General features: G+C 45.4%; 1 protein-coding gene across 2 annotated transcripts in view; it reads right to left on the bottom strand.

Annotated features, from left to right (window-relative positions):
• Positions 1-5,726: 5,726 nt before the first annotated feature.
• LOC147678716 (phospholipid scramblase 2-like) overlaps positions 5,727-15,543 on the bottom strand; it is a 185,347-nt gene continuing 175,530 nt past the window's right edge. For both annotated transcript variants that reach the window (XM_086946174.1, XM_086946173.1), the window contains exons 6-8: positions 10,400-10,561; positions 8,493-8,654; positions 5,727-6,815 (exon numbers count right to left, since the gene is read on the bottom strand). In XM_086946174.1, coding sequence (XP_086802300.1) covers positions 6,759-6,815; positions 8,493-8,654; positions 10,400-10,561 — 381 coding nt within the window. In that variant the 3' untranslated portion in view covers positions 5,727-6,758. The remainder of the gene's footprint in view (positions 6,816-8,492; positions 8,655-10,399; positions 10,562-15,543) is intronic.

Raw genomic sequence — 15,543 nt, forward strand, 5'->3', positions numbered from 1 at the left:
GGCGTCCTGTTTGGTGGCCATCTTGGGGCTGTGGTTACATATCGTTCCACCATGTGAAACTCCTTCAGCGCCAGGATACCCTCCCAGGTGAGTTGGGTGCTATGCTTTTATGCCTATTCTGAACCGCGCTGACCTCTTACCTGGAGAGTTTCCAAGCGTGCCATCCAGTGGGGGGGTGTTTGCTCATGCTAAGTCAGGCTGGATCTGTGAAAAGTCAAGGTCGGTCTCTGTGCAATGTTACATCGTTTACACCTCTGTAAGTGACAACAGCAACTCCGTCCAAATCCCCAATACCTGTGTCCATCGGCTTGTGCGCGTTCCTGATTTCTACTATTTTGTGTACGAGCATAGGATATTAGATGTGAAAAGATGCCATCATCCCTAATAGTTATATTACACGCCTTCCTCTCAGAAGCTGATGTATTTAGTAAATGTGGATTTTTTTATTTATTTCAGATGTTCCTAAAAGTTGGAAGAAAGTCTTTTGCTGAACTGGAATCAGATGTCACTTTTTTAGGTTGATTATGAATACAAGTTGGAAAACGTACTGATGACATTATTAATACCGTTCTGCCATTGTTGAACTGATCTCCCCTTTACCAGCCGGCTGTCCATATATTGATACTCATATATGGCTTTTTGCCTCAGGGCTGCTGCCGCCACAGTAGATACTTTTCAAACTCTTGGGGCCGACTTTATGCCTAAAGGTGTCATCTTCTTCTGGTACTAACTTCCACGTCACAAGTGAACAAGAATGAGTAACTACACCTCCTTCAGATGTATTGTTGCTAAGCGGTCTACGTGCACTCGCATCAGTAGGACCTCTTGCAATGTTATCTTGAATTTGCATGTTCTACATAAGACGGTTAATTAAAAATGTGCCGTATAATATGTTTTCTCACCCTTTCCCTTCCTTCCTTCCCTTCCCTCCTTCTTTCATATTTATTATATCTCCTTTGATTGACAATTGTACTGTGCGATGTAATTTCTTTCTGACTGTTCATTTATGATTGTTCTTATTCACCTTCATGTAATTTAATGATCCAACTTATCAGTTTTCTGTATGTATCTATGTGTTTTCCTTTGCTAAAATTCAATAAAATGATTTTGAACTAAAAAAATGTGCCGTATTTTGTAATCAGACTTATTTCTTGCCTGTAAGAGTACCTTTCTGTACGCCTTCCAATTTATTTATTTATTTATTTATTTGCTGAGTTTTTTAAAGTGCGAACATGACCCATCCGAGTATCAGAGCGCTGCACATATAGCAGTCAGGTCTTACATACATTGGAAAAATGCAGGAAGGGTAGTGGAAAAAAAGAAAAAGAAGTGTAGGGAGCAATGTAAACAGAAAGAGAGATACATTAAACCACGGTGGCTTGGTAGGTCCATGAGGCAGAAAGAGTCCACATTTAAGTGCTCAAGCAGGTGATTAAGTGTAGCTCGTGGTGGAGACCATTCAACAGGAGCTTTTTTGCTTCTTTTTTGAGGAATGTATAGGCGGCGTTTGGTCTAGTTTCTGGTGGCAGTGCATTCAATATTCTTTGGGCAAGACCAATGAAGGAGTAGTTGTAAGTCTTTCTGTTGAACTTGTATGGCTTCAGCAGTAGGGAGGGAGTTAGAGCCGAGTATGAGGTGTGTTTTATAGAAGAGGCAAACATTTTCATAGCATCAGTAGTATGTTCTCTCATAGAACAACCCATCACCTGCAGCCGAAGGACACTAATTAAGCAATTGGTCAATGCTCCACGGAAGAGAGAAACGAGCAAAGAGAAAGTGAAGCCAACACACGCTGACCAGGCAGGAGTCAGCAAACCAGGGCGACAATGAAGCCTGCGACTAGTAAGGATTGAGTGGGGTTCTATTCACTGTTACTTTAAGCAGAATGCAAGTAATTCTCTGTCTCAGGAGGGTCTTCAAAAGAGTGCTGGGCTCACCTGGTGCAGGAGGCTCAGCGCTGGCTGCAGGGTAGGCGAGTGATCTTAATGAGTCGCCGCGACGGCTGAAGGGGGGTGCGGTCACAGAGCAGCACTGCAGGCAGCGCATGAGTAAAGCCCGGCTCCGCCTCGTGGGCATCATCAGGTACCTGCAAAGCTTACAGACCACCAGGAATGAGGAGTTGCAAGCCTCACATCTTTAAAAGGAAGGGGAACCCAGGGAAGGTCCAGCAGCTGACATGGTTCGGTTACTGCACAATTGTGAAGGGGAGGCCACAGCTGGGGGAGGGGGGGCAGTTATGCACATGCTGGCTGATTGGGCAGGGGAAAGAGATTATAACTGGGCTCCCTGGCTTCCAGATAAACACAGAAAGAAAACATTGTTTTTCCTTTCTGTATTTACTTTTAAAAACAGAAAAGTACAGATAATTTGGCTTCTTCTGAGTGACTCTCCATGCTGAGATGGACTATCAAGCCAATAGCTGTACATATTGGCAACATGGCCAATAGTTTACATATTGGTAGCGTGTAAAGTTACAAAGCTGAATGAGATTTGCTTTAATTACTGCATCTCTCTAAAGGCATTTGTGCCACTATGCAATTCTTTTCATGTGGGTTTATTTTTTGAGGCGGTGTAATGTTTTGGTTTTAAACCCAGGCACTCACAACAATGCACGCCGTTTCACTATTGAACCTGTGCTCACTAATCTGCTCTCAGAATCAGTCCTTGCCTTTTCTTATGTTATTTAGACAAGGGCTCCCTGAGCACCTTAATTTCCAGCTATATGGATGTGCTTACCTACTCTGGGGCCACCTTGGAGTAGGAGATGTGCTACTGCGCGGTTGCTTCTCTATCCATCGCTTGAACTACCTGTACCCGGAAGGGTTTTAGACAGAGCTGGGTACGGTCAGTGTTCTGAGAATGTTGAGGTCTCATCCTCTCGGCTCTTACTTTAAGGTTTGCGCTTAGGTTACAAAGCAGCGGTGCAGCGTGAAGCCTTGAGGCACCCCAGTTAAGGAAGGTGTAGAGGAGTAGTGATTGCACATCTTTACTTTGCACATCTTTGGTCTGATTGATAGTTTATGAACACATGATCTGAATCTTTAATAATAATTCCTTCCTTCTAGCTGTCTCTGTTTCTAGGAGGTGTTGAAAACAGTCAAGTGTTCCTCCCGACTGAATGCCTCATTCAGATCCAGAAGTATCGAAGTGCAGGATATGCACTTGCTGAAGAGTTTATTTACATCATCAATTACTATCGAGTCGAACAAATCTGTGCTGCATCCATTTCTGGAACCAGATAACCTAGTGCCTCGTATTTGATTAATAATTAAATGCTCTATCAGTTCACTATTTTTGTGTTGATTGGTTTTGCCTACTAATTACAGAGATATTACATGACTGAACTAGTTTCGCTTAGTTGTTTTTAGTGACTTTTCTCATTTCCAGGCATTCTATGAAAGTTCCTGTTCCCAGGGAGCGGCTTATGATTCACCTCCATTGTGAGACGATCTCGGCCACTATCGCTTTGGTTAGAGAGGAGGCCCTCAGCATTAGAGGAGGATTTCAAGTTATTAAGCTGAGTCAAGTTCACTTCGTAACAATGCGGCTTTGGCCTTCGGGATTATTTTTAGTTTTTCCAGTTAGTTTTAAGATGTCTGTATTTTGAATAAAGGGTCTTAGATTCCATATCGTTTCAAATGAATAAACAAAGTTTCTTTCTCATTTAGATCCTGGAAGACCCATGCCAAAGACTGATGTGTTTCTTCCTTTTTGGGGGGAAAGGGGAGCAGTTCCATCAAGGGAGGACAGTACAGTGGTCGTATCTCAGTTGATTTCAGTTGCAGCTGCTTTACACAGCCTGGTGAGGAACATCAAAGCCTCCCAGTTCCCATCAGTTCCCGTCTGAGCCTCGAACAGGGCGCTCACACCAATTACAATGCCTCATTGCAGCGTTGTGATTGGCTAAGGGGAGGGAGGCTATGTGCTTCCTGCTTCCTTCTGCTACAGAAGCAGAGCAGATGGCTGGCCAGCAAAAGGTAAGTGGATTTTTTAAATGTGTTTGTCATAAGATGTTGACAATCTGTTCTTGAGCCTCAAGCACCAATGCTGAAACCCACTGCCATGTATGCCGCCTGAAGACCCGGCGTGTTGCAGCCTACTGGCCATGTCAGAGGCATTGAGAGATGCCTGGTAAGAGGTCTTTCCAACTTTGGTTATCTCCTCTGCAATGGCATGAGCCCCCTCTTCTTGTGATCCTCTGCAAGATACTATCTGCATATTGGGTCATATTATCCTTTTGGAACCTGTAAGAATGTGGGTTCAAGTTCAAGTTCAGGAATTTGTATAGCGCACTACTCACCCAGAGCCAGGTTTTTAGCTGTTTTCTGAAGGAGAGGTGGTTCTGTGTAGTACGGAGGTGAGTGGGGAGAAAATTCCAAGTCTTGGGTGAATGTTGTTAACCTATACAGCCTGACTCTGCCAGAGAGAATTAATGGTAGTGTGTCTTAGGGAAGCTATAGGTTTTCAATGCCTCTTAGAAAGATATTTGTGCCTTTCTTAGAAGATTCAATGCCAAAACGATTTCAGCACCGACACCCATATCAATGTCTTTGACATTGAACACTCAACCTTGAGGTCTTTTGGGTGTCAGCGTTGTATCTTCATTCACTCATGATCGAAGTAGGTTTTCAGAGCAGAGTCTGGGGCATTTTCAAACTAAGGGTGATAAACAGTTTTTTTGCACAGTTTCCAAATCTGCTTCATCTCTGGGCACCTCTTATTTTGGATTCAACAAAAAGGTGGTGTACCTCAACATCGATAGTGATCAAATGTCATGTAGTTCTCTTCGATCCCTTGCGTTGCATCATTTGAGTAATGGAAAAATGGAGTTGTGTGGGTGTCACTGAGAATATAGGCCTTCGTATTGTTCACTTATTCTTCCAAAATATTGCTTTTGGGAATTATGCAGACTTGTTTTCCTGCACATGAGACTTTCACTTCAGATATGGTGGTCCAATCGTGTCGCAGGGTTGATGGAAGTAGGATGCAACCCGGCTCTGGTTCACTGATCCGACAAATAGGTGTGGTCCGCTGGAAAAATCAAATTACACACCTTGGATAAATCTTTGCTGAAACATATTAGAAATGCTGAAAAAGTCTGTTGCCAGACTCCCTATCAGAAAGATGGTGAAAACATTCAAATAGTTAGAAATTGGGAATCATTTTAATATGACCTGACCGGGCAAGTTACTGATCTAGAAACGTTATCGCCTTGGTAACATGCAAATCTTTTTTTTTTCTTTCCGACACACTTCCTGCTTCCACAATCAATGGTGGAAAAAGCACCTAAAGATATCATCTGTAGGGTGGGGGGTTCTTGATACAAGTCGTTCTGAACACAATGCTTAACGTGGATTGAAGAATATGTTATTTGGAGTCCATCTACTACATTGTGCAAATCATGTGACTGGAAAAAGATGTGTCCTTGGAACCATCGGGTTGCGTTTGTAATGTCGTAGATCCACATACTGTGCACTCTCCCGCAATATAATGTTGGTTTCAGAAAACAAACGTTACCTTCTTTTTAAAGTATTTTTCTTTTGGTTTCAGGTGTTGCAGACATGCATTCGTAGTACAGTCATTAAAAAATGTCAAAAATATGCTGATCGTATTTTGTGAAGTGGCACCTCAACACCTCCATCACTTACCTTTTTGAACAGGAAGAATAAGTCAGAAGTGACGGTCACTCATCTCTGGCACCAAATGGTGCGAACAAACTGGCCAAGGACAAGTCAACGGTTTATTAAATGAAAAAACAGCATACAAACACAGAGATAAAAACAACAAAGTCACAGACTCGCTCGACACATTGCGTACAGTTGAGCTGATGTAACAAACTGGTTACCAAAGGGGTCTCTGGCCCTCTGGGATGGAGGCACTGATGAAGGCATCTTTGTGGTGGGTCAGAGGAGTCCCCGGAAGTGGCTAGCAAGTGCATCTCTGCTACAGAGAACATTAAGACAGCCCAACCCTATTAAAACTTTAAATTTGTTTCTTATACTGTATTTTATCTTTTTGCAGTTGTACTGATGTTTTACATTGTCTTTATTTACTCAATAAAGCTTTTCAAACTTAAAACTTGAAATTGGTGCAGCGGCCTCCGTTTGTTTCCCTGTACTGTGTATAAAGGGCGCATTTGCTTTCAGGACAGGGTGGCAGTGGCCTGCAGAAGGACGTGTCTGCTTTCAGGACAGGGTGGCAGCTGCCTGCAGATCCAGGTTAAGTTGCTGTCTTCTGTAACGTTTTAAATGGAAACCATTGCTCTTCTCTTTGGTTGCTTCTTGTGGTAGGTCCCCATTTCGCATCCTGTTTGACTGGGGTGTCTACCAAGGACCTACCTCATTTGCTCATACGTCATTGATGCACAGGCAGCCCTGTGAGCATAGGCTCGCCACATGTTGCCCCAGGAGACTGTTCGCCATAATGTCCATCGAAAAGCTCTGGCTCTGAAACAGAGCCTTGGTGTGGTTTGTCTCCAAAAGTAGGCAAAGTTACAGAGGGCAGCGCATGTTCTTACAAATCACACCCTCTGGTGCTAAGAGCTTTCGACCAATCACAAAAGGTATAAACTTAAGAGGTAATAAAGGTTCGCCCACCCTGCAGTAAATGTATAGATGACCAGCTAGCCCGGGTGGACGCGGTCTCCCTGCGAGGGGGCATAGTTCTTTTGTTCCTTCTGGCACTCTCTGGCTTTTCGTAGGCATGCAGGGTGAAAGAAGAAGGCTTGGCCGAAGGGTCAATGGGGGTTTATGCAGTTTTCAACCCAACACGGTGTTCTTCTGTGCATCCTTCCCTTTCTCAAAGAATATGAAGTCCTGTAAAAAAAAACACAGAAATGGTGAGGGGCAAGGTGAGAATGTAGGAGAAATGCAGGCCTAGCTTTCTGTCTCAGCACCGCTCTGCAATCCCATGTACAGGGGCCCCCTCCAGAACAGCATCCCTGTCTCTTTCCTGAGTCACATACTCCCCTGAAAGCACAGTACACTGCTACCACCACATCTGTTCTCTAACTTCACCCCCACTACTCCCAGATAATGTCCTATGGGCACTTGCTCCCACACATCTGTTCCGATTCCTAGTCTGGTCTCCTTCGTACTGCAGCAGCACCCCATCCGCTTCCCGGCTCCAGAGTTTGCAGACCAGCCTCTGCCCTCTCCCTTTGAAACAATGACCCCTGCTGCACACCCAGCACCTCTGCTCTCCTAGGGCAGTAGACACTTCATTACACTGTTCCCTTTTCAGGTCCCTGTGTCCAAGCCAAGCCTCTTGTCTGCTCTACATCCACTCTTCTCCAGACACCTTGCACCCTCAATCTGCTCCCTTTCATCTCTTCATGAACTGCACTGTGACCACAACCCCCAGTGCTGTCCTAGGGATACAAATCCTATTCTGCTGTACCCCACCCAGAACTTCTTTGAAAACACAACTCCAAACTGTGCTGGACACCCTTCATGAACTCCCTGGAAATGGAAACCTGTTCCATTTAAACACCCTCCATGAACCGCCCTGGGACTATTTTCCTACCTCTGTCCTAACCTCCCTTGTCTACTACAGCCGCATCTCTGTTGAACCCACATGCAGAGCGTGTCTACCCAAGATTGCAGGCCCCGCCCCTTCTTTAGGCTCCACCTTTCCCCTGCCAAGTATGCGCTCCAGTACCTGGTAACCCTCCCGCTCTGTTCTAGCGCAATCTCTGCTCTGGTTGGGCTGCAGTCCCTCATCTATTATTATCACACCACTATATGTAAGCTCCTCTGGGAGTGCCAAAGGCCATCGCTGTTCCATTCGCCTCATCTCCCCCAACAAACTCCTCTGAGGTTTCAGATTCTTTCCTCTGCTCGGCTTTGGCTGTTTCTCCTCTCTGCTGTTCCAAATCTCCAGATTTCATGAGCTGCAGCCAGTTTCTACTCTACCTTTCCTTTTTATGGCCAGACTGGAAACCAAAATAACCCTGGCAGAAATGTTCAAACCAGTCGCACGGTGTGGGAGGCGGCAACTACAATGGCGGTGTGGTTGGGCCATGGTAGCCCCCTTACCATGCAGGCTACTGGGGAAAGGCCAGAGTGGCAGAATGTTCATCTGGCTCTGCCCATCTTCTATATGACAGCAGCCCACAATCATACCTCCATGCACTTCCCTGATCTGCCATAGGGCTACAACATTTCATTTGCTTTATTCCACCCATTTTTAGTCCGCTGGTGCCGTATCACCCACCAATCTGCGCGACCCCTTCCCATTCAGTTCCCTTGGAACTATGGTTGTCTTCTCCGTCCTGCAGCCCCCTAAACAATCCATGAACCTAAGCAGCTGTTCAAGGTCTGCATCCTACTTGTAAAGCCCTTTGGACTCAGACTGTCATCCAATTGTTTCACATTTGCCATCTCACACCAGGTCCTGCCCCTCAATGGAAGGCCTGTCTCTCACAGAGAGTGCTATTTTTCACAGGAAATCCCGCCCTTGCCAGGAAGTCCCGCCTCTCATGGTAGACTCACAACCAGAAAGCAAGCGCCCAGCAGTACAGCCTTGATCTTGACATCCAGGTCCATGGGAAACTGGATGCCGAAGTTGTCCGCGTCGGTGAAGGCTTCCTTGACCAGCCCCGACCACTGCTTGCTGATGCGCCCAACACTTCGAGACTCATCGGTTGTCTTCACCTGGAAAAGAAATGCAAAAACAGTAATTTAACACAAGACTCTCAGCAGGATGGGGACCAGTGTGGCTACCATGTCCCCCAAAAGAAGGTGGCATGTTACTTTAGATGTATAAATCATCTGGTATTAGTTAAAGGTAAAAGTGGAAAAAGAGGGCCTTCTCTCAATGCACTGAACAGCCAGGTACATCTTAAGGATTTTGGTGGCCCTGGATGCAAATGCATTTTGGGGGTCCCTGTTGGGAACATATTTGAATTTATGATCCAATTTCAGCTCTTCCAGGTCCTCCGTGGCCGGGGTCCTGAGAGTCCACATGCACCCTCGTCCAAATTCTAAATGTGTATACATCTAATATTCGGGAATAGTGACGTGTGTGAATATTGTAACAGGGCAGCAACTAAATAATATTACTGCCAATAATCTCCGTGACCCCCACTCCCATTTCTCATATGTGAGGTCCCAATTGGATCTTTTTTATGGATGTTGCATGAAACAAACACAGCATTTCCCTGCAAAATGTCTGTTATAGACTAGACTCTCACACTTCAACCACATTACAAATATATGAATGGAAAATATTATCTGTCTGAGAATTATTCAGGGTCATCAGGGAAAGATTCTCTGTATAACAGAGCTGGCTCTATCGGGGCCCCAAAAATGTTGGGGCCACGGGCCAGAGCCCACTTTGCCCATGCCTTGAAACAGCACCCAAAAATCAGCTGTTGAGCTACTGGAAGATTCCATGGTGTGTTCAGGTAGGAAGTTTCACAACACATAGGGGCATATTATTAAGAACAGTGTTAAAAAGTATCACCGGTTTAGCGGCACAAAACTGCTGCTAAAACAGCGATAATGGGCTTGATAATATGCCCTTGAGAATTCCCATAGAAGCCCAGGTTCTGGTGTGAACCTGGGCTTCTATTAGAATTCTCAAGGGCATATTATCAAGCCCATTATCGCTCTTTTAGCAGCAGTTTTCTGCCGCTAAACCGGCGATAATTGTAACGCCCTTCTTGAGAATATGCCCCTTCGTTTACTAAATTCTACTATAGGCCACCACTGGTTGAAGCAGCAACACTACCAAAACAGTTCTGGAAAATGTACTCTTTCATGCAAGCAAAACACACCACAGTGGTGAGAGACCTGCAGACCGAAAGAGAAGATACCCCCAACCCTCTGAGCCATGGTGACCACTTCTTGCTCTTATGTGGTCAAGGTCTTGTCTGCTTGTCTCAGCACCGCACATCTGTGTGCTTAGAAACCCAGGAGTTCTACAGCGCTCTGCCCATCTTCTTCCATTTACGCCCTTTCTGCTTCCTCACAAAGGCAGTGAAGGCAGGACGTGGAGGTTGGGACCAGAGAAATTAAGTTAGTATGACACTTCTAATTGAGCATCACTGACATGAGAAGGTGGACTTTAAAACAGCATACATGAAATATCTTGCCCTGCCTGGGCAATAGTGATGCTTTTAACACAGCGCCTACGGAGAAGGGAATGTTCACCTGGCAAACCTGCCATACTCACTTGTCGCATCTTCATCTGGGTGGGTTTATTGTGTATTTACATATCCACCACTACTGTCGATATGACTCCCTCTCACACCCTACCCACATTTCTCCTCACTTTAGGGAGAAGTTATTTTTTTCTGTTGTTCCCTCCAGCTTGGCATGGCTGCTTGGCCATCATGAGGACCCTCGCTCTCACCACTAGACATCCGTAGACACCCCTTCCCGCGTGCCCACCGTACCTCGAAGTTGACGTCGCCGCAGCAGTTGCAGGCCATGCAGGGGCCCACAATCTTCAGCACTGTTTCCTTGGAGACGGTCTGGATGGAGAACTTGGGTAGACAGGCGTGCCAGTCTTGGATGATGTGACCAATGGTGGTGCCAGGCGGGGACTGGACTTCCAACTGCAATGTGTCAGCACAAAGGTAGCATAAATATAAGCGGCACTGCACAAAGGATCCCACACGCATGTTCCCACAGTCGCAGACTCATCTGCAAAACACTCCTGTGTCTGCGCTTACTGCTGCATGAGCGAGCATGAACCAGAAACACTTGAACTGTGTGGGAGTACACAGTAATAACCGCTGCTCCAATCTGTGTAACAGGAAATGTGTGAGTGCACTATGCCATCAGTTGCTCCAATCTATGTAACATGAACCGTGTGAGTACACTATGCCATCAGCTGCTCCAATCTGTGTAACATGAACTGTGTGTGAGTACACCATGCCATCAGCTGCTCCAATCTGTGTAACATGAACTGTGTGCAAGTACTCTGTGCCATCAGCTGAACCAATCTGTGTAACATGAACCATGTGAATACACTATGCCATCAGCTGTGCCAATCTATGTAACATGAACTGTGTGAGCACACTATGCCATAAGCAGCTCCAATCTGTGTAACATGAACCATGTGAATACACTATGCCATCTACTGCTCCAATCTATGTAACATGAACTGTGTGAGTACACCATGACATCAGCTGCTCCCATCAGTGTAACATGTACTGTGTGAGTACACTATGCCATCAGAAGCTCTAATCTGTGAGACATGAACTATGTGAGTGCACTATGCCATCTGCTGCTCCAATCTATGTAACATGAACTGTGTGAGTACACCATGCCATCAGCTGCTACAATCTTTGTAACATGAACCAATGTGAATACACTATGCCATCAGCTCCGCCAATCTATGTAACATGAACCATGTGAATACACTTTGCCATCTGCTGCTCCAATCTATGTAACATGAACTGTGTGAGTACACCATGCCATCAGCTGCTCCCATCAGTGTAACATGTACTGTGTGAGTACACTGTGCCATCAGAAGCTCTAATCTGTGAGACATAAACCATGTGAGTACACTATGCCATCAGCTGCTCCAATCTGTGAAACATGAATTGTGTGAGTACACCATGCCATCAGCTGCTCCAATCTGTGTAACATGAACTGTGTGTGAGTACACCATACCATCAGCTGCTCCAATCTGTGGAACATGAATTGTGTGAGTACACCATGCCATCAGCTGCTCCAATCTGGGTAACATGAACTGTGTGTGAGTACACCATACCATCAGCTGCTCCAATCTGTGAAACATGAATTGTGGGAGTACACCATGCCATCAGCTGCTCCAATCTGTGTAACATGAACCATGTGAATACACTATGCCATCAGCTGCTCCAAACAGTGTAACATGAACTGTGTGAGTTCACCGTGCTATCAGCTGCTTCAATCTGTGTATTATGAACTGTGTGAGTGCACTATGCCATCTGCTGCTCCAATCTATGTAACATGAACTGTGTGAGTACACCATGACATCAGCTGCTCCCATCAGTGTAACATGTACTGTGTGAGTACACTGTGCCATCAGAAGCTCTAATCTGTGAGACATAAACCATGTGAGTACACTATGCCATCAGCTGCTCCAATCTGTGAAACATGAATTGTGTGAGTACACCATGCCATCAGCTGCTCCAATCTGTGTAACATGAACTGTGTGTGAGTACACCATACCATCAGCTGCTCCAATCTGTGAAACATGAATTGTGTGAGTACACCATGCCATCAGCTGCTCCAATCTGTGTAACATGAACCATGTGAATACACTATGCCATCAGCTGCTCCAAACAGTGTAACATGAACTGTGTGAGTTCACCGTGCTATCAGCTGCTTCAATCTGTGTATTATGAACTGTGTGAGTGCACTATGCCATCTGCTGCTCCAATCTATGTAACATGAACTGTGTGAGTACACTATGCCATCAGCTGCTCCAATCTGTGAAACGTGAATTGTGTGAGTACACCATGCCATCAGCTGCTACAATCTTTGTAACATGAACCAATGTGAATACACTATGCCATCAGCTCCGCCAATCTATGTAACATGAACCATGTGAATACACTTTGCCATCTGCTGCTCCAATCTATGTAACATGAACTGTGTGAGTACACCATGCCATCAGCTGGTCCCATCAGTGTAACATGTACTGTGTGAGTACACTGTGCCATCAGAAGCTCTAATCTGTGAGACATGAACCATGTGAGTACACTATGCCATCTGCTGCTCCAATCTATGTAACATGAACTGTGTGAGTACACCATGCAATCAGCTGCTCCCATCAGTGTAACATGTACTGTGTGAGTACACAGTGCCATCAGAAGCTCTAATCTGTGAGACATAAACCATGTGAGTACACTATGCCATCAGCTGCTCCAATCTGTGAAACATGAATTGTGTGAGTACACCATGCCATCAGCTGCTCCAATCTGTGTAACATGAACTGTGTGTGAGTACACCATACCATCAGCTGCTCCAATCTGTGAAACATGAATTGTGTGAGTACACCATGCCATCAGCTGCTCCAATCTGTGTAACATGAACCATGTGAATACACTATGCCATCAGCTGCTCCAAACAGTGTAACATGAACTGTGTGAGTTCACCGTGCTATCAGCTGCTTCAATCTGTGTATTATGAACTGTGTGAGTGCACTATGCCATCTGCTGCTCCAATCTATGTAACATGAACTGTGTGAGTACACTATGCCATCAGCTGCTCCAATCTGTGTAACATGAACTGTGTGTGAGTACACCATGCCATCAGCTGCTCCAATCTGTGTAACATGAACCATGTGAATACACTATGCCATCAGCTGCTCCAAACTATGTAACATGAAATGTGTGAGTACACTACGCCATCAGCTGCTCCAAACAGTGTAACATGAACTGTGTGAGTTCACTGTGCCATCAGCTGCTTTAATCTGTGTATTATGAACTGTGTGAGTACACCATGCCATCAGATGCTCTAATCTATGTAACATGAAATGTGTGCAAGTACACCATGCCATCAGGCACTCCAATCTGTGAAACGACCCTCAAATGCCATTCCGGGCTTTACCCCTAAGAGCTGCTTGTACTCATTCAAGTATGAGACACTAGCTTCAAGGAGCAAAGCCACTTATCAGCTGCAGGTGTGTCCTCTGGCCGCTGAGGCTGTGTTGCTATTAAAAGAAGCTGTTCTGGACTATACCTAGTAGCGTCTGTTTTACTATTCTTGAATGCATTTCTTTCTTTTGACCAACAGAAAATGACTCCCTCCTCTTAGCTCCTCTGCTAGGAGTGGACTTCTGGGAGCTGTGTACATGTTTTTAGTTGCAGTTTTCTTCCCGCTCTAGCATGAGTTTTCACTGCTGAAGTTGTCGGCATCGACAGCTCGATTGGCATTTCTGCATTTAGTTACAATTCAGGGCTCTCTCTAATACGATTTCTGACTGTACGAGATAATTCTTTATTTCATTGTCCTGACTAAGTGGGGTGGTGTTGATGTCCGTAAGGCAATAAAGTCTATTGAAACACTGGAATGTTGAGAGCTTCATTGAAGACAATTCAGTGGCTCCGGGCTTCTAATGGCTGGTCCAAACCCGGAGCTCCAACATTCCAATGGTTGTCTTCATGTTTCTCCCTTTTTAATTAAGAACATTCTACCTCTGGTGGGAGGAATGGTCCAATAGTCTTATAGCGCTTCTTTTTAGGGCTGTACCAGTTGTTAAAGGACCTCGTCCTTGTTATCAGCCCTCCCCTGCGGCTCGGGCCTTGATCAACCGGTACAGCCCTCGGCTGCGGGCTGTATGGCTATAGTACACTACTATAGTACAGGCCTGATGCTCCAACATTCCAATGTTTGCCTTTCTCCCTCTTTAACTTTGAACATTCTACCATCAGTAGACAGAATATTTTTAATAGCATTCGAGTTAATCTGCCTAAAGCTATACCAGTTGTTAAATTCCCTCGTCATAGGTCTCTGCTGTTTCCCTGCCAGGGGCAGATAGACTTCAGAGGTTATTCCATTGTAGAGCACTGAGAAATTAACTAACTTCTCCTCCCAGCTCCCAAGTTAAAGGGGAAAAAAACTTCATAAAAGTTATACTTTTTTCTCTTGAAACTTTCTGGAAATAAATATGCAAAAACTGAAGTTTTGTTTTCGTAAAATCAAAGTAATTTCACAAAGTCTTTCACCCCACTACTCCTTGCTTAATCAGGTCTGCTTCACATGGTATTTCTAGGAGAAACTGCAAACTCAATTTTATTTTGAATTCGCAGTCAGTCTAAAACTATGTCCCAGAGCAAAAATAAATTACAAATATTAAACTCGAGCTCAACTCCACAATGGTATGCATTTGTCAGGCCAAACACTGGCCAACAGCCATATGACTGAAAGACTCTGGGAAATTAGTATTTTTATGCAATGAAACATGGTTTTAACCCCTCCCATGCTGGTGACGGAACCGCTCCGTCACCAGCCTCGGTCATGCTGTGCTGGTGACGGAGCGGTTCGGTCACGGCTCGGCCGTGACGCCTGGGCGGCGCTGATTTCACGCCTGCGCGGCGCAGTCTATTAAGCGGGCGGGCCGTAATGGAACCGCTCCGTCACAAGCACAGCGCGTCCGAGGCTCGTGACGCAGCGGTTCCGTTACGAGCATGGGAGCGCCGCGAGGCCCCCCAAACCCCAAGCGCTGCGGCGGAATTGCCGCTGCAGCGTAGGGGTTAAAGTCAATTTGAAGATGAAAAAATAAAGCTTACACTGCTTTTAAAAATAACACCTGGAGCATTTCTAATTATGTGAGCACTGGTGTGGTGAAAAACTAAGGTGGTTTGGTGAAGGTGATGGTGACAGCGGGACCCCACACCCGCTGGTGAAGAATTAAGGTGGTTTGGTGAAGGTCATGGTGACGCGAGACCCCACATCCGCTGGTGAAGGAGTAAGGTGGTTTGGTGAAGGTAGCCGTGGTACCCCACAACAGCTGCTGTCATTCGCACTGTGGTATCTGACCTCACATTTAACGTGCACTGACTTTGGAAGGTGTCTCGTCTGGGGCACAAAAAGGTTGCAA

The sequence above is a fragment of the Lissotriton vulgaris genome, chromosome 12 (assembly GCF_964263255.1).
Source record: "Lissotriton vulgaris chromosome 12, aLisVul1.2, whole genome shotgun sequence".
Classification (NCBI taxonomy): domain Eukaryota; kingdom Metazoa; phylum Chordata; class Amphibia; order Caudata; family Salamandridae; genus Lissotriton; species Lissotriton vulgaris.